Raw genomic sequence first — 20,326 nt, forward strand, 5'->3', positions numbered from 1 at the left:
GTTTTCCTATCTCTAAAAGAGGCTTAGTAATACGTTTCAGATTGGTTGTGAAGGTTTTAAATGGGACAGTGGAAATAAATATTTCTCAAGAAAAATATTTCTCACCCACTAAAGGTCCTCATTAAATATTGCATATACACAGCTTGTGTGCAAGTATATTTTAAATTTGGATGGATACTCTGAATGATTTCAATGCAATTTTTGGATAATATCCAGTTATTTTTACTTCTTTAAGGACATTTTTTAAAAAGTGTGGCTAGATGTCACATCTGACCAGTATATATGGTGAAAAGCATTCTAATGCTATATAAATTGCCAAAATAGAAGCAAGAAAGGTTTTAAAAGGACCTTTAGGTTTCTAGAACTGATGCCAAGAGTCTGAATTTTATGAATTTTTCTCTCCAGATCTATCAGAAATTCCAGACCCAGAGAAGAGCTACATTCTAGGGTGGTAAGGCATGAGAAGAAGAATGAGGAATGAAGGGTGGGTGGGGACTTGCTCTTACTAATGACACTCCATGGCAGCAGGGGCTCGGTTCTTTCTTTTCTCCTGGGGTGGAGGTGGAGCCAGATCCAGACCTTAGTGTGGTCAGCTAGTTTGTAGGGTCAGGTTACAGATCTCCATCAACGAACCAGATGTAAGGGGTTTCTAGGCAGGTCTTTACTAAGGATACTTGTCCAGGTAAGAACTATTTTTTGCCATCAGTTTGGAATTGAACTTGATGTTTCTGGGAATGATGAGTTTGTAACTGGAGGCATTTTGTTCTGTCCAAGGATTGTGTCCTCCTCTTCCTTCCCTGTGGTCAATCTCCACCTGTCTACCCTTCCGAGACAATGGTTCAATGGAAGAGACTCTGCTGGCAGCATTACTTGTGGGTCCTGGGCTGCTGTATGCTGCTGGCCATTGTGGCTCTGAAACTTTCTTTAACGTTGAAGTGTGACTCTGACCACTTGGGTCTGGAGTCCAGGGAATTTCAAAGCCAGTACTGTAGGAATATCTTGTATAATTCCCTGAAACTGCCAGCAAAGAGGTCTATCAACTGTTCAGGGATCACCCGAGGGGACCCAGAAGCCGTGTTTCAGGCTATTCTGAATAACCTGGAGGTGAAGAAGAAGCGGGAGCCTTTTACAGACACCCACTATCTCTCCCTCACCAGAGACTGTGAACGCTTCAAGGCGGAAAGGAAGTTCATACAGTTCCCACTGAGCAAAGAAGAGGTGGAGTTCCCTATTGCGTACTCTATGGTGATTCATGAGAAGATTGAAAACTTTGAAAGGCTACTGCGAGCTGTGTATGCCCCTCAGAACATATACTGCATCCACGTGGATGAGAAGTCCCCAGAAACTTTCAAAGAGGCAGTCAAAGCAATTATTTCATGTTTCCCAAATGTCTTCATAGCCAGTAAACTGGTTCGGGTGATTTACGCCTCCTGGTCCAGGGTGCAAGCTGACCTCAACTGCATGGAAGACTTGCTCCAGAGCTCAGTGCCATGGAAATACTTCCTGAATACATGCGGGACGGACTTTCCTCTAAAGAGCAATGCCGAGATGGTCCAGGCTCTCAAGATGTTGAATGGGAGGAATAGCATGGAGACAGAGGTACCTCCCAAGCACAAACAAACCCGCTGGAAATATCACTTTGAGGTAGTGGGGAACACAATACACGTAACCAACAAGAAGAAGGATCCTCCCCCTTATAATTTAACTATGTTTACAGGGAATGCGTATATTGTGGCTTCCCGAGATTTTGTCCAACATGTTTTGAAGAACCCTAAATCCCAACAACTGATTGAATGGGTAAAAGACACCTATAGCCCTGATGAACACCTCTGGGCCACCCTTCAGCGTGCACGGTGGATGCCTGGCTCTGTTCCCAACCACCCCAAGTACGACATCTCAGACATGACTTCTATTGCCAGGCTGGTCAAGTGGCAGGATCATGAGGGCGACATCGATAAGGGTGCTCCTTATGCTCCTTGCTCTGGAATCCACCAGCGGGCTATCTGTGTTTATGGGGCTGGGGACTTGCACTGGATGCTTCAAAACCATCACCTGTTGGCCAACAAGTTTGACCCAAAGGTAGATGATAATGCTCTTCAGTGCTTAGAAGAGTACCTACGTTATAAGGCCATCTATGGGACTGAACTTTGAGACACACTATGGGAGCATTGCTACCTGTGGGGCAAGAGCATGTACAAACACGCTCAGAACTTGCTGGGACAGTGCGGGTGGGAGACCAGGGCTTTGCAATTCGTGGCATCCCTTAGGATAAGGGGTCTGCTATTAGAGTGTGGGTAAGGAGATCTGTTGCCTTAAATTGCTGGTTGCCTTAAATTGCTGCCTGGGTGAATGCTGCTTTTTCTGTCACCCCTAACACTAGCAGTTCCTTCATTGACTTTCTCACCGAGTGAGAATGAGAACTGCTGTGATTGCAAGAGTGAAGGAGGGACGTGTGGTATGGGACTTGATTTCAGTTGAATGCCTGCTGGTAGCTTTTCCATTCTGTGGAGCTGCTGTTCCTAATAATTCTAGGTTTGGTAGCGTGGAGGAGAACTTTGATGGAAAGAGAGCCTTCCCTTCTGTACTGTTAACTTAAAAATAAATAGCTCCTGATTCAAAGTAATTTTTTGCCTAGTATTTTTTTTTTTTTTTTTTTTGCCTAGTATGTCAGAAATAATATAAGCAGATAAAGTGTGTGAGACTTTTTCTCGTAACTGTTGGTGACATTTAAAATCCCTAGGGGCTGGCAAGAGAGTTCTCATTATTCTGAAATGGTCCTGACAAGCTGCATGAATAGCAATTTTTTTTTTTTTTTTTGAGACAGAGTCTTGCTCTGTCACCCAGGCTGGAGTGCAGTGGCACAATCTCAACTCACTGCAACCTCCGCCTCCCAGGTTCAAGCGATTCTCCCACCTCGGTCTCCCGAGTAGCTGGGACTATAGGCATGCAGCACCATGTCTGGCTAATTTTTGTATTTTTAGTAGAGACCAGGTTTCACCATATTGGCCAGGCTGGTCTCGAACTCCTGACCCTGTGATTCGCCCACCTCGGCCTCCCAAAGTGCTGGGATTACAGGTGGGAGCTACTGCTCCTGGCCGATGAATAGCAAATTCTAATGAAGACAGGGGAACAGGGCTGGTTCTTTCATTGTTGAGAGCCATCCTCATTTTGTTTATATTGCCATGTTCGTGACTTTTCTGTAAAGGAAAGGCAGGGCGATTTAACCAGTTTGACCACCTGTATTCTTATAGGAAAATTGCAGCACTAATTCTAATTTTGTCCGCTTCACAGCCAAAGCTTAACTAATGTTCCATAAAGGAGACAATAGCCATTCAGGTAAGGTAATGTGTAATTTATTATTCAAAGTGGAACGTGTTTTTGTAGGGGGAGAGTCTGCACTATTAATAATTATATTGAGAAATTGAGAAATAAAAATAAACTAGGACTATTTGGCTAAGCTAGGGTGTCTTGTTATTCCATGTTTAGGCCTATTGAGTCAAAACTGGGTTTTTTGTTTTTTTTTTTTTTGAGACAGATTCTCACTCTGTTGCCCAGGCTGGAGTGCAGTGGCATGATCTCAGCTCACTGAAGCTTCCGCCTCCCTGGTTCAAGTGATTCTCCCACCCCAGCCTTGCAAGTAGCTGGGATTACAGATGTGAGCCACCATACCCAGCTAATTTTTGTGTATTTTTAGTAAAGATGGGGTTTCGCCATGTTGGCCAGATTGGTCTCAAACTCCTGGCCTCAAGTGATCCACCTGCCCTAGCCTCCCAAAATGCTGGGATTACAGGTGTGAGCCACCACGCCTGGCCCCCTCTTGAATCAAAACTCTTATTTCATAATGTGAATGGGAGGATCACTATTTGTGATTCTGCAGATTACACATTTCCTTGTGGGGAGACAATAAGGTATGTGTAAATACGTATACATAAGTATATGTGTGTATATGTATACACACATACAGCACGCTACCTTCCACGTGTTACCTAGCGAAACAGTTTCCTTTCTGAAGCTCCAGAGATACTTGTTGGCTAAGTTATACTCTTCTGTGATGGGCAAGGGATGCTATAAAAACATAGGCAGTGCCCTTTGAATATAGTACAGCTCATCTCCTGCATATAATATACCTTGGAAAAGTGATTTATATGCAAGTTAATTTGTGTAATCTGAAGGATGTTCCCATTAATATGTCATGATATCATTAATATGTTTCTTCCTTTCTGATTTTTTTTCCCCCCACCCAGGCTGTAATGCAACTAATGGCGCGATTTCAGCTCATTGCAACCTCTGCCTCCTGGGTCCAAGCGATTAACCTGTCTCAGCCTCCCGAGTAGCTGGGATTACAGGCATGTGCCACCATGCCCGGCTAAGTTTTAAATACTTTTTTTTATTAGAAACAGGGTTTCAGCATGTTGGTCAGGCTGGTCTTGAACTCCTGACCTCAAGTGATCCACCTGCCTCAGCCTCCCAAAGTGCTGGGATTACAGGCATGAGCCACCACACCTGGCCAAAAGTAACTAACTTATAAATTAAAAACTCACTGTGTCAGACACAGTGTTAACTCTCAGAGTTACAGGGTTTGCACAGAGAAAGTTGATCATGAGAGAAAACTTGATGAATTGAATGACAACAATCAGAAAGAGTGAGACCCTGTCTTAAAACACAAAAACAACACACAAAAGGGTTGACAGGGAATCCCTCAACAAAATGGTGATGTTCAAGTAAAGGTCTGAAAGAAGGCCAGGCACAGGGGCTCACACCTGTAATCCCAGCACTTTGGGAGGCTGAGGCGGGAGGATCGCTTGAGCCCAGGAGGTTGACCTGGGTTCACGCGATCCTCCCACCTCAGCCTGCTGAGTAGCTGGGACTACAGGCATATGCCACCATGCCCAGTTTGAAAATTTCTCAAGAAAGAAGGAGAAGGCCGTTGATAACCTTGTTTGGGAATGTATGACATAATTCAGTTGGGGAGGTCAAATACTTTAATTAAAACTAGAAAGAGCATTGGGGCTAGGTGTGGTGGTTCACACACCTGTAATCCCAGCAGTTTAGGAGGCTAAGGTGGGAGGATTATTTGAGTGCAGAAGTTTGAGGATGCAGTGAGCCACGATTGTGCTACTGCACTCCAAACTGGGCATGACAGCAAGATTCTGACTCTTAAAAAAAAAAAAAAAAAAAGGAATATTGGGAATGATACTAAGAGGAGTTAAAAAAAAAAAAGAAAAAAAAAAAAAAGAAAAATTAAATACCTTGCCTGCTAGTCTGCTTTTTAAGCACCTTACTTTACCCAAAGATCGGTTTTTCTTTTTTTTCTTTTCTTTTTAAAAATTCTTCTTACTTTTTAAAGATGAGATTTCACTGTGTTGCCTAGCCTGGTTTCGAACTCCTGGCCTCAAGCAATCCTCTTTCCTCAGCCTCCTGAGTAGCTGGGATTACAGGCAGGTGCCACTGCACCTCTCCCCAGGAATCTGATCTTACTGCTTTCATTTAGTTTTTTTTTTCTTTGAGATGGAGTTTTGCTTTTCTTGCCCAGGCTGGAGTACAATGGCATGGTCTTGGCTCACTGCAGCCTCCAACTCTGGGGTTCAAGTGATTCTCCTGTCTCAGCCTCCCAAGTAGCTGGGATTACAGGTGCCCACCACCATGCCTGGCTAATTTTTGTATTTTTAGTAGAGACAGGGTTTCACCATGTTGGCCAGGCTGGTCTTGAACTCCTGACCTCAGGCAATCCACCTTCCTTGGCTTCCCAAAGTGCTGGAATTACAGGTGTGAGCCACTGCACCTGGTCCATTTAGTCTTTTATTACAAAGATGAATAAGATATGGTTCCTGCCTTTACGGAGCTTGAATGTACTGGCAACCAATGAGATAACTTCTTCATTCCAGAACTATTGAGCTCTTACTGTTTACCAGGAATTGTTCTTGGCATTGGGGATACATCAGTCAAAACACAGACAAAAATTCCAACACTTGTGTGCATACTAGTGGGAAACTGTATTATTATTACAAGGAAGCAAATGATAGAGGTCAAAGGAAGTGATGGAGAACTTGGGAGGATGGAGTAGAAAGGGAAGATACTTAAAATTTTAAATAGGGTGGTCTGGGCTGGGTGTGGAAGCTCACATCTGTAATCCCAGCACTTTGGAAGGCTGAGGCAGGAGGAAAGCTTGAGCTGTGGAGTTAGAGGCTGTAGTGAACTGTGATCATTGCGCCACTGCATTCCAGCTTGAGCGACAGGGTGAGACCTTGTCTCAAACAAAAACAACACACACACACACGGATGGACAGGAAAAGGGTGTGTGTATATATATGTAATATATAGTATATATATTATATATACTATATACTATATATTATATATACGATATATAATATATAGTATATATAATTATATATTGTATAATGATATGATATATACAATATATGTCATATATATCGTATATAATATGTTATATATCATATATTGTATATTTGTTATATAATGTGTATATATTATATATTACAATATATAAAAGATATAGTATATTATATATATAATATAGATATATAATGAAAAGGTGATGTTCAAGCAAACATCTGAAGAAAGGTCAGGCATGGTGGCTCACGCCTGTAATCCCAGCACTTCGGGAAGCCAGGGAGGAAGGATTGCTTGAGCCCAGGTGTTCGAGACCAGCCTAGGCAACATGACAAAACCCTGTCTGTACAAAACATAGAAATATTAGCATGGTGTGGTGGTGCACACCTGTAGTTCCAGCTACTTGGTAGACTGAGGCAGGCGGATTACTTGGGCCCAGGAGTCGAGGATGGAGTGAGCAATGATTATATCACTCACTATACTTCAGCCTAGGTGACAGAGCAAGACCCCATCTCAAGGAAAAATAAAAACATCTGAGGAGATGAAGGAATGCTCCATGAGGATTAAGGGGGAAGAGCACATTCTAAGCCAAGAGGAAAGACTTGCAAGGCCCTGAAGCAGGAATCCACCTGCCATGTTTCAGGAACAGCAAGGAAGCTGTTATAAGTGGATTAAAGGAGGAGAAGAACAGGAGTTAAGAGGGGCATACAGAAGATGCCAGTAGAGGCTTTTGTAAGCTGTTGTTGGAGTTTTTCTCCTTTGAGTGAAATAGGCCATTGTGGGGGGTTCTGAGCAGAGATCTCACATTTTAATGGGATGACTCTAGCCTGCTGCATTGAGAACAGACTGGCTTGGGGGCGAGGGTAGAGCAGGGAGGCCAGTTAGGAAATTATAGCAATAATCCAGGCACTATGCAATAGTGGCTTGGACCAAAGCAGTAGTAGTAGAAGTGGTGAAAGTGGCCAGATTCTGGAATTTTTTTTTTTAATACAGGTTGGAGTGCAGTGGCATGATCTCAGCTCACCGCAGCCTCGACCTCCTGGGCTCAAGTGATCCTCCTACCTAAGCCCCCCAAGTGGCTGGGACTACAGGTGTGTGCCACCATGCCCGGCTAACTTTGGTATGTTTTGTAAAGATGGGGTTTCACCATGTTGCCTTGAACTACTGGACTCAAGCAATCCCCGCATCTCAGCCTACTAAAGTGGTGGGATTACAGACGTGAGCCATCACATCCAGCCTGAAAGTATTTTGAAGGTTCAGTGTGAGGAGTTGCTGACAGATTGAGTTTGAGAGAAATAAAGGAGTCCATAACTGAAAGGGTTTTATCTTGTTAGAAGGATGGTGTTGCCACTAACTAAGATGGGAAGCCTGTGAAAGACTGGTTTTTCAGGGATTACAGGCATGAGTCACCATGCCTGGCCTTCCTTCAGAACTTTACTTTTCAGGACTTTGTGAACACATACAACTGCAGATGGCTATTAGATATCCAAGCAGAGATGTTGAAGGGATGAATGTTTATAGAAGTCTGAATTCGGGAGAGAGATCTGAATCGAGATACTTACCTGGTGTTTAACAGCTTATAGATTGTGTAAAGTCATGAAATGAATAAGAGCCTTAAAAGAGAGAAAATGGAATAGAGGCTACCAAATGAGTTCCAGGTTCCAAAATGCAGAGGGCAGGGAGACAAGGAGAAACCAGCAAAAGAGAGTAGGAAAGAAGCAACTAGTGTGGCAGAAGGAAAGTGGGGTGAGTGTGAGGTTCTGGAAGTCATCAGGAAAACGTGTTTCAGGAAAGAGAGAGCTGATGATTACACCAAAAGCTGCTGAGACTCGCATATGATGAGGATGAAGAAGTCACTATTGGATTTAACAGCGTGGAGGTGACCTTGATAAGGTCAGTTTTTGTGGAGTGTGGAGGTGAGCACTTGATTGGAGGTGGTTTAGGGAGACTGCTGGAACAAAAGTGGAGGCTAACACGGTGAAACTTCGTCTCCACTAAAAAATACAAAAAACTAGCCGGGCGAGGTGGCGGGCGCCTGTAGTCCCAGCTACCCGGGAGGCTGAGGCAGGAGAATGGCGTAAACCCGGGAGGCGGAGCTTGCAGTGAGCAGAGATCGCACCACTGCACTCCAGCCTGGGCGACAGGGCGAGACTCCATCTCAAAAAAAAAAAAAAACAAAAAAAAACAAAAGTGGATTCAGCAAGTATACATAAATCTTTTGAGGGGTTTTACTTTAAGCCAAGAGAAGCAAGGAAAAAGTAAAGTAACTGGTTAAGAGAAGGTTATCTTGAAAATGTATGAAGTGATAACCCATTTGTATATTGATGGGAAAGATCTAGTCAAGAGGAAGAGATGTAGGAACGAGTTGGGAGGCTTGCCAGAATGACATCATTGGAAAGAAAAGAGGGATGATTATTTAAGGGCACAAGAAGAAAGGCTTGTCTTTGATGGAAGTGTGAACAGTTCACCCACAGTAACAGGAGTGAAGGCAGCGTGGATGGACTCAGCTGTAGTAGATGGGTGGATGTTGTGGGATTTGTGGGATTCTCTTGTGTGTCGCCTAGACTGGAGTACAGTGGCACGATCAGGGCTCACTGCAGCCTCAATCTCTTGGGCTCAAGCGATCCTCCCACCTCGGCCTGTCAAGTAGCTGGGACTACAGACATGCACTATGATGCCTTGCTAATTTTAAAAATTGTTTGTGGAGATGGGGTTTTGCCATGTTGCCCAGGCTAGTCTTGAACTCCTGGCCTCAAGCAATCCTCCTGCCTCAGCCTCCCCAAGTGCTGGGATTACAGGTGTGAACCACCGTATCCAGCCTCTTTTTTCAACTAACATCTGAGGCATAATATCCATGTGCAAAAATACAAAAATTCCAAATATCTAACTCAATAATTTTTACAAAGTGAGCACACCTGTGTAACTAGAACCCCGGTCAAGAAAGAGAACATTCCCAGCTACCTAGAGTATCTCTTAAATTCCTCTCCAGTGACTTTCCAAAAATAACCATTGTTCTCACTTCTAACATCCCAGATTATTCTGCCTGGTTTTGAATTTTATGTAAGTACTATGTTCTCTCTTGTTTATGGCTCCTTAAACTCAACATTATATTTACAATATTCGTCTATGTTGTATGTAGCAGTTCAGTGATTAGGGAAACTCAATATGTTGACAAGATTCATCTGTGTTGTTTGTAGCAGTTCAGTGATTCTCACTGCTATGTAATATTCCATTGTATGAATATACCATAGTTGATCCATTCTATTGATGGATATTTGGGTTGTTTCCAACTTTTGTCCATTATAAGTTGTGCTCCTGTGGACCTTCTTGAACATGTTTGTAGGAAACATATGTATACAGGCATATCTCAGAGTTATTGTGAATTTGATTCCAGGCCCCTGAGTAAAGCAAATTTTGCAACACAGCAAGTCAGACAAATTTTTGGATTTCCCAGTGTACATCAAAGTTATGTTTACACTGTATCTGTGCAATGGCATGTCTAAAAACACAATGTATATACATTATTTTAAAAACACTATTGGGCAACCAGTGCAAAAAAAATACTTTATTGCTAAAAAATTCTTAATAATCTGAGCCTTCAGTGAGTCATAATCCTTTTGCTGATGTAGATCTTGTCTCAGTGTTGATGGCTGCTGACTGGTCAAGGGTGGTGGTTTCTGAGGGTAGATCACTGTGGCAATTAAAATGAATAAGGCAGCAATGAAGTTTGCCACATTGATTGACTCTTCCTTTCATGAAAGATTTCTCTATAGCATGCCATGCTGTTTGATAACATTTTACTCACAGGAGAGGTTCCAAAATTAGAGTCAATTCTATCATACCCTAGTGCTACTTTATCAACTAAGTTTATGTAATATTCTAAATCCTTTGTTGTCATTTCAACAAATGTTCATAGCATCTTCGCCATGAGTGGATTTCATCTCAAGAAACTCTTTCTTTCTCTCTTTTTTTGAGGCAAAGTCTTGATCTGTCGCCCAAGCTGGAGGGCAGTGGCGTGATCTTGGCTCACTGTAACCTTGGCCTCCTGCATTCAAGTGATTCTTCCACCTCAGGCTCGTGAGTAGCTGGAATTATAGGTGCACACCACCATGCCTGGCTAATTTTTTTTATTTTTAGTAGAGATGGGGTTTCGCCATGTTGGCCAGTCTGGTCTCGAACTCCTAAACTCAAGTGATCTACCTGCCTTGGCCTCCCAAAGTGCTGGGATTACAGGTGTGAGCCACCGTGCCTGGCCAAGAAACCACTTTCTTTGTTCCTCTGTAAGAAGCAACTTCTCATTTGTTCCAATTTATCATGAGATAAAATTCTAGTTCTCTTGCTATTTCTACCACATTTGCAGTTACTTCCTCCACTAAAGTTTTTTTATTTTTTTATTTTTTTTATTTTTTTTAATTTTTTTTTTGAGACGGAGTCTCATTCTGTCACCCCGGCTGGAGTGCAGTGGTGTGATCTTGGCCCACTGTAACCTCCACCTCCCGGGTTCAAGCAATTCTGTCTCAGCCACCCGAGTAGCTTGTACTACAGGTGCATGCCACCATGCCCTGCTAATTTTTGTATTTTCAGTAGAGGTGGGGTTTCACCATATTGGTCAGGCTGGTCTTGAACTCCTGACCTCAGGCGATCCACCTGCCTCGGCCTCTGAAAGTGCTGGGATTACAGGTGTGCATCATGCGCCTGGCCTCCACTGAAGTCTTGAACCCCAAAAAGTCATCTATGAGAGTTGGAATCAAGTTCCTCCAAACTCCTGTTAATGTTGATATTTTGGCCTCCGCACCATGCATCACAAATGTTCTGAAAGGCATTTAAAATAGTGAATCCTTTCCAGAAGGTTTTTCTTTTTTTTTTTTCTTTCTTTTTTAATTTTTTTGAGACGGATTCTCTGTCACCCAGGCTGGAGGGCAGTGGTACAATCTCCGGTCACTGTAACCTCTGCCTCCTGGGCTCAAGCAATTCTCCTGTTTTAGCCTCTCGAGTAGCTGGGACTACAGACACACACCACTATGCCTGGCTAATTTTTGTATTTTCAGTAGAGATGAGGTTTCACCATATTGGCCAGGCTGGTCTGGAACTCCAGACCTCAGGTGATCCACCTGTCTCGGTCTCCCAAAGTGCTGAGATTACAGGCATGAGCCACTGTGGCCAGCCTCCAGAAGGTTTTTCTTTTTCTTTTTTTTTTTTTTTTCTTTTTTTTTTTTTTTTGAGACAGAGTCTTGCTCTGTCACCCAGGCTGGAGTGTAATGGCATGATCTCGGCTCACTGCAACCTCTGCCTCCTGGGTTCAAGCGATTCTCCTGCCTCAGCCTCCTGAGTAGCTGGGATTACAGGCATGTGCCACCATGCCCAATTAATTTTTGTACTTTTAGTAGAGATGTATTTCACCATGTTGGTCAGGCTGGTCTTGAACTCTTCAACTCAGGTGATCCACCTGCCTTGGCCTCCCAAAGTGCTGGGATTACATGCATGAGCCACTGTGCCTGACCCAGAAGATTTTTCAGTGGACTTTGCTCACATTCATCAGAGGAATCACTATGACAATTATAGCCTTACAGAATGTTTTTCTTAAATAATAAGACTTGAAAGTACAAATTACTCTTTGACACATGGGCTGCAGAATGGATGTTGTCTTAGCAGCCATGAAAACAACACGAATCTCCTTGTACATTTCTATCAGAGCTCGAGTGACTAGGTATATTATCAACAAGCAGTCATATTTTTAAAAATCTTTTTTTTTTTTTTTCCCCTGAGCAGTAATTCTCAACAGTGGGCTTAAAATATTTAGTTATCCATGCTGTGAGCAGATGTGCTGTCATCCAGGCTTCATTCTTAAGGGTCCTACGATTTTCAGTGCGGTAAATGAACACTGGCTTCAACTTAAAGTCACTAGCTGCATTAGCCCCTAGTCAGCCTGTGCTTTGAAGTCAGGCATGGACTTGTCCTCTGTAGTTACAGAAGTCCTAGAAGGCATCTTCCAATGGAAGGATGTTTGGTCTACAAGGAAAATCTGTGGTTGAGTATAGCCATCTCCACCAGTGATCTTAGCTGGATCTTCTGGACAACTCATTGGAGCTTCTACCTCAGCACTTACTGCTCCATCTTGCATTTTTATGTTCTGAAGATGGCATCTTTCCTTAAACCTCACAAATCAATCTCTCCTAGCTCCAAACTTTTCTTCTGCAGCTTCCTCACCTCTCTCAGCCTTCGTAGAATTGAAGAACGTTAGGACCTTGCCTGGATTAGGCTTTGATTTAAGGGAATGTTGTGGCTGGTTGGATTACGCTTTGGTTTAAGGGAATGTTGTGGCTGGTTTGATCTGTCCAGAGCCTTCAAACTTTCTCAATATCGGCAAAAAGGCTATTTCACTTTCTTACTCATACGTTCACTGAAGTAGCACATTTTTTTGTGAGGGATGGGTGGGGGGATTCTGCAAATGGAGTAAGAAGTAGCACTTTTACTTTTCTTCAAGAATTTTTCCATTGTGTTTATGACTTTGCTGATTTTGACACAAGAGGCCTAGCTTTTGACATGCCTTCCTCTCTAAGCTTGATCATTTCTATTTTGTTGTTGTTGTTGTTTGTTTGTTTGTTTGTTTTTAAAGACAGTATTTTTACTCTGTCATCCAGGCTGGAGTGCACTGGCGCCATCATGGCTTTCTGCAGCCTTGACCTCCAGAGTTTGGATGATCTTCCCACCTCAGCTTCCCGAGTAGCTAGGACTACAGGTGCCTGCCACCATGCCCAGCTGATTTTTTATATGATTATTATTTTTTAATAGAGATAGGGTTTTGCCGTGTTGCCCAGGCTGGTCTTGAACTCTTGGGCTCAAGGGATCCTCCTGTCTCGGCCTTCCAAAGTGTTGGAATTACAGGCATGAGCTATTGCACCTGGCCAGTGCTTTCAGTTCTTTTACGTATGTACCCAAAAGTGGAATTGCTGGATAATTTGGTAAATATACATACATATATATATATATATTTTTTTTTTGTGATGGAGTCTTGCCCCATTGCCCAGGCTGGAGTGCAGTGGCACAGGTATAGCTCACTATAGCCTCAAACTCCTGGGCTCAGGCAACTCCTGGGCTCAGGCAATCCTGCCTTGGCCACCCAAGTAGCTGGGACTGCAGGTGCATGCCACCACACCTGGCTAATTTTTTTGGTGCAGACAGGAGTCTCTATGTTGCCCAGGCTGGTCTCTAACTAGTGGCCTCAAGCAATCCTCCCGCCTCAGCCTCCCAAAGTGCTGGAATTACAAGTGTGACCTGACATGCCTGGCTGGTAATTCTATTTTTAATTTTTTGAGGAACCATCATACTGTTTTCCTTAGTTGTGCGAGTTTTCTCACCAATATTGTACAAGAATTCCAATATGTCTATATTCTCATTAACACTTGTTATATTTTTCCCTGCTAGTAGCCATCCTTGTGGATGTGAGGTGACCCTCAGTATTCTTAAGGTTTTATTTCATTGTCTTCTAGCTGCATAGCTGTTAACAAGTAGTCTTTGGAAATCACTATGTTTGTTTTTGTAGGTATAAAGTGTCTCTTACATCTGACTGCTTTTAAATTTTCTCTTTATCACTGTTTTTCAGCAATTAGATTTTGATATACTACGGTTATCTTGCTTGGAATTAAGCTTATTCGTTGTTGGTTTATCGTTTTTATCAAATTTGGAAAAACGTGGCCATGGTCTCCTCAATTTCATTTTTCTGCTCTCGCTTCCGTATATAGCCACTCGATACTATTCCAAAAATCTCTGAGGTTTGGTTCCTTTTTTCATGTAGTTATATTCTCTTTGTGCTGCATTTTAGATAAAATTTGTTTTTTTTCAATTTCACTGATCTTGTTTAGTATCTAGTCTGCTATTCAGTTAAATTTTCTTTTCATATATTGTATCTTTCATCTCTAGAAGTTCTGCTTTTTAAAAAAATCTTTCATTTTTCTCATTAAGTACTTGTATTAATATAAAAACATCTGTTTTAACAGCCTTGTCTGCTAGCTCTATCACCCCTGTCATTTCTGTGTCTGTTCCTGTTCACTATTTTTTGTCCTCATTATGGTCACATTTTCTTGCTGCTTAGCATGTCTAGTAATTTTTCTGTTAGATGCAGGACATTGCAAGTCTTAAGTTATTGAGGATCTGGATTTTGTTTACTTGTGTTGGGCTTCATTTTGGCAACTATTTGTGGAACAGTGTGATCCCCTTGAGTCTGTTTTCAGCTTTGCTATGGTGAATTTAAGTCAAGCAGCCTTCATTCAAGGGATATTGATGCCTGCTACCAAGGCATGACCCCTCTGGGGTCTCTGATGTCTTGGGAGATTACAGAGGACTCTTCCCTCTGTCATGCCCCAGTGTGAGCTTCGGGAATTGCTGTTTCCAACTCCCCACTCTTAGCTTGGCCTAGTGGAGTGTCACTGCTTCTATGCAGCCAGGCACTCAGTAAGGACTCGAGGGGACCACGGTATAGATTCCTGGAGGTTTTGTTTTCCCCTCCACAGTGGTCTCCTTTCTAGAAATCTACTTGCAGCTTCAACTATCTCACCTTCCCTCAACTCTGCGAGGCTGCCACCTTCTGTTTGGGTTTCCTTTCCCTGTGTCTGCAGCTTGGATATTGCCTCCATGAAGAGAGCTGGGATGATTACGAGGTTCATCCTATTTTTTTCCTTTCTCAGGGATTACAGTCCTGTCACAGCTGCCTGTGGTCCAATGTATGGAAAACATTTGTTTCATATAGTTAATCTACTTTTCTAGTTGTTTATAGAAGTTAAGTCTCATCCTTCTTACTCTGGCATGACTAAATGCGGAAGTCTGCAGATAGAGTATTCATATCAGGGACTAGAGGGAGTAGAAGCAGGAAAGAGAAATGCACAAAGCTTTTGTGTCCATCCCTTAACTTGGCCGAGGAATCAGTGCTGCCCATGTGTCTCCAGAAGTAGAAAGAACGCCTTCACATCTCTGCCTCCAGGCAAAAGAACCAGTTTTGAAGCCTATTTCTCTTGGAATAGAATTTCAGGAAGTTCACAGAATTAGATAATAAGAGTTGGGATATTCAAGAGAAAATTCCATTGACCGTATTTCTACACAATGCTCTTTTGAGCTAATTCCCACTAAATACTTTGCTGTGTGTTGCCAAGTTCCTGTACCTCTTATTAGGTAAAATACTTTGCCCTAAACCTCTTGCAGATTCTGCCTCCCTATGTACTAGAAAAATAAGATCCCATTCTTACTACAACATGCAAAAAATAGATGGATGAATATTCATCAAATTAGAGAACATTTTAGGAGAGATTGACAAAACAAAAGCTACAAATTAATTCTGGAGGCTCTGTAAGGAGATGGCAAGTAATCATCCAGAGCAGCTGAAACTGTTACGAGACTTTACTATCCATGTTGTCCTACTATGATGGCATGTACAGGACCTACATGCCATGATAGTTAAGACAACATGGACAAAGAAAACAAGCCTCAAATATATTTTAGGCTAAGTGCTGCACAGTGCAGGAATTGATTTAAAAAAATCTCAGAATTGACTGGGTATGGCGGCTCATGCCTGTAATCCCAGCACTTTAGGGGGCCGAGGCAGGCGGATCATCTGAGGTCAGGAGTTCAAGAGCAGCCTGACCAACATGGTGAAACCCCGTCTCTGCTAAAAATAACAAAATTAGCCGGGTGTGGTGGCACTTGCCTGTAATCCCAGCTACTTGGGAGGCTGAGGCAGGAGAATTGCTTGAACTTGGGAGGCAGAGGTTGCAGTGAGCTGAGATGGCACCACCGCACTCCAGCCTGGGCGACAGAGTGAAACTCCTGTCTCAAAAAAAAAAAAAAAACAAAAAAAAAAAAACAAAAAAAAACTTTGAATTTTTTTTTTTTTTTTTTTTTTTTTTTTTGAGACGGGAGTCTTGCTCTGTCACCCAGGCTGAAGTGCAGTGGTGCCATCTCGGCTCACTGGAACCTCTGCCTCTTGGGTTCAAGCGATTTTTGTGCCTCAGCCTCCTGAGTAGCTGGGATTACAGGAGCCCACCCAGCCAATTTTCCTATTTTGAGACAGGGTTTCACCATGTTGGCCAGGCTGGTCTTGAAATCCTGACCTCAAGTGATCCACCCGCCTTGGCTTCCCAAAGTGCTGAGATTATAGACATGAGCCACTGTGTCTGGCTGAAAATTTTAAACATATATTCAAATAACAAGATGGGTATAATGAATTTCATTTACCTATTAACTGAGCTTCAACAACTATCAATGCATGGTCCATTTTGTATTACTGAAATCCATCTTCCTGCCCAATTATTTCTGAAGTGCTCAATGCCATTTCATTAAAAATTTTAGTAATAAGCATTGATTTTTAATCTTTTGTGTTCTCATTTAACTGCATATAGTGTGCATGTAGGTGAGTAGTAGCAGGGACTTACTTATTTTATTACTTTTTGAGACAGAGTTTTGCTCTGTCACCCAGGCTGGAGTACAGTGGCACAATCTCAGTTCCCTGCAACCTCCGTCTCTTGGGTTCAAGCCATTCTCTTGCCTCAGCCTCCTGAGTAGCTGGGATTACAGGTGCATGCCACCACGCCCAGTTAATTTTTGTATTTTTAGTAGAGATGGGGTTTCACCATGTTGGTCAGGCTGGTCTCGAACTCCTGACCTCGGGATCCACCCACCTCAGCCTCCCAAAGTGCTGGTGTTACAGGAGTGAGCCACTGCGCTCGGCTAGCAGGGACTTATTTAAAGGTGCTTAACTAACTAACAATGCTATAAATGACAGTTTTTATTTTCATGTAGTCTAGTTTTATAATTTGGGAGGTTTTATACTCAGTTTTCCTCCTGATTGGATTTTTGGTCCTGGAAAGGTGAATCCGTGTCTGGGTCTTAATTTTCTTGTGCGCTGAAAGAGGAGGTTGAAGTCATTGGATCATCTTTGAGGTTCCATTCAGCTTTGAAAGGTTCTGATCTGTGACCATGGGTTAGCATCTTGGCCAGTAAATTCTGGCACATGTTCATATGTATGTTAACCTGAACTCCAGGCTCCAGTTTTCATTGGAATTTGAATTTCCCTGATCTGGGCTTTCTCATTCCCATAATTACATCCCTAAACCAGTCTGATTTTAACTTCTGCCCGGATACTCCTATCTTTCCTGCATGTTTCAGCTTTGTTTCATGTATCTCCCATCCTCAAAGACCTCTAAAGGCCTTTTGATAATTTCCTTGCCCAGCTTTCAAGGCCTCCTGTAATCTGCTCTCATACTAACAAATCAACTGTATTTTCCACTTGAATCCAAATTTCAGAACTAATGTTACAAATTGCTTCCCCAGTTGATCCAGATACATCATTTTAAACATATGTACCTTTAAAATGTTCAGAATTTTACAATTAGTATAAATTCGTGATCCAGTCAAAGCTGAAGGCAACAAATCAGTGTGTTGTGAGTGACTGATCATCCACCGAGAGGAAACACTTTCTTTCTCCCCATGTGGCTGAATGTAAATCATAATAAGCCAATCAGTCATCAGTCTGGCATTAAGCCCAAGGAAGAGGCTATTCTTTGTTCACTCTTTGGGTGCTAAAATAGCAAAGAGCTGTGAACCTAGAAGACTGACTCTACACTATCAGAAAAAGCTCAGCTTTCTTTTCACTCATAATCTTGAAATAAGTGAATTAATGGATTTCTTCCTCTTCCACATTAATAGACAACTAAGATTCTTTTTTTAAGTTTTGCGGTACATGTGCAGGATGTACAGGTTTGTTACATAGGTAAACGTATGCTATGGTGGTTTGCCGTACCTATCAACCCACCACCTAGGAATTCAGCCCAGCATGCATTAGCTATTTTTCCTAATATGCGCCCTCCTGCTATGCCACCCCCTGACATGTCCCAGTGTGTGTTGTTCCCCTCCCTGTATTCATCGTTCAGCTCCCACAAGTGAGAGAACATGTGGTGTTTGGTTTTCTTTGCGTTAGTTTGCTGAGGATCATGGCTTCCAGGTCCATCCATGTCCCTTCAAAGGACATAATCTTGTTCCTTTTTATGGTTGCATGGTATTCCATGGTGTGTATATACCACATTTTCTTTATCCATTTTCTATAATTGATGGGCATTTGGGTTGATTCCATGTCTTTGCTATTGTGAATAGTGCTGCAGTGATGAACATACGTGCATGTATGTGTACTAAAATGACTTATATTCCTTTGGGTATATACCCAGTAATGGGACTGCTGGGTCAAATGGTATTTCTGGTTCTAGATCTTTGAGGAATCAACAGGCAACTAAGATTCTATCTCTGAAACCTGTGGCCAGCTGGGACAAACTGATACATGCACTTGCTGTGACCCTTTTAATTCCAGTGGTTTGAGTAACACTATGGTAAGACTGGAAGACACACCACAGTGCACGTGTCAGTCATGTGATGTGTACGCGATAATTAGAAGTGACAGGAGGAAATGCCAGGCTTTGACTTCTGCTCCTCTGCCCAGGCAAAAGTGGAGTGTATTTATGTATGATGCCTATGCTAAATATGAAAACTGGTTTCAATGGATGAAATGTAAAAATCCTAGGTGTATTCCATACCGGTTACCTAAATGAGTACTGTAACATTATAACTGACTCAACTTCGGTCAGCCTGAAACAAATACCTGTCCCATCACAGAGATGGTCTCCCACTAAATAATGCTGAGCAAAGCTCTAGATACAGAGCACTTCATAGTACAGAGCTATGTTTAAAGTCTGGGCTGGGCACGGTGGCTTATGCCTGTAATCCCAGCACTTTGGGAGGCTGAGGCAGGTGGATTACCTGAGCTCAGTTCTAGACCAGCCTGGGCAACACGGTGAAACCCCGTTTCTACTAAAATAGTCAGGCATGGTGGCATGTGCCTGTAATCCCAGCTACTCAAGAGGCTGAGACAGGAGAATCTCTTGAACCTAGGAGGTGGAGGTTGCAGTGAGCCAACATCGTGCCACTGCACTCCAGCCCAGGTGACAGAATGAAGACTCCATCTCAAAAAAAAAAAAAAAAGGGGGGAGGGGGAGTCTGGATTGAACTCCACATTCTACTCTAATAGCAGTTTTCTAGTCTGTGTGCCTGGCATATTTGGGTTTAGTAAGCATTTGTGAGAATACTATTCAAAGGTTAGCTGTAATACAAAATAAACATATCTGAATGATTATCCTGCCCTCCTCTGGGAGAAACATGTATTACTGTCTGTTCTCAAAAAGGTTTATATTCTGTCCTTTATTTAGTTTTTTCATGAATTTTTGAGACAGAGTCTCACTGTCACCCAGGCTGAAGGGCAGTGGCATGATCTTGGCTCACTGCAACATTAGTCTCCCTGGCTCAAGTGTTGATGCTCCCACCTCAGCTTCCCAAGTAGCTGGAACCACAGGCATGCACCATCATGCCTGGCTTTTTTTTCTTGTAATTTTTCGTAGAGAGGGATCTCATCATATTGGTCAGGCTGGTCTTGAACTGCTGAGCTCAAGCAATCCACCTGCCTCGGCTCCCCAATGTGCTGGGATTACAGGCGTGAGCCACCGTGCCCAGCCTTTTCACGTATTTAAATCACTCGTTTGTAAGAGGTCAGAAAGGAAGAAATATGGATTACACTCAAGATACAACTGGGTTTAAGTTTTGGAGGATGGGTAGGATTTTGATGCTGACAGGAAAGGCATGAAAATTGGAGGAAATAGCAGAACCAAACATTAAAAAATCATAGGTCTCGTTGGTTTCTTTCTCAAGCTTAACTGGAGCAGACTATGTAATGGGTAGTAGTGGAGGTCTGGAAGGGAACCTGGAAATACATGCATAGAATGAGTTGGAGGATGAAACAATTTTATTTTCGTTGTAAAGACAGTCTGTGTTGATCAGGCTGGTCTCATCCTCCAGCCTTGGCCGCCCAAAGTACTGGGATTACTTACAGGTGTAAGCCACCAGTACCTAGCCAAAAAGTTTTAACATGAGAGTCAAGGCCTAC

At 42.6% G+C, this 20,326-nt stretch overlaps 1 protein-coding gene across 1 annotated transcript; it reads left to right on the forward strand.

Annotated features, from left to right (window-relative positions):
• Nucleotides 1-429: 429 nt before the first annotated feature.
• GCNT3 (glucosaminyl (N-acetyl) transferase 3, mucin type) lies at nt 430-2,623 on the forward strand. Its single transcript, XM_008016404.3, has one exon. It carries the CDS (start codon nt 835-837, stop codon nt 2,149-2,151), a length of 1,317 nt encoding a protein of 438 aa, XP_008014595.1. The 5' UTR covers nt 430-834; the 3' UTR covers nt 2,152-2,623.
• Nucleotides 2,624-20,326: the final 17,703 nt, after the last annotated feature.

The sequence above is a fragment of the Chlorocebus sabaeus genome, chromosome 26, assembly GCF_047675955.1.
Source record: "Chlorocebus sabaeus isolate Y175 chromosome 26, mChlSab1.0.hap1, whole genome shotgun sequence".
NCBI lineage: Eukaryota > Metazoa > Chordata > Mammalia > Primates > Cercopithecidae > Chlorocebus > Chlorocebus sabaeus.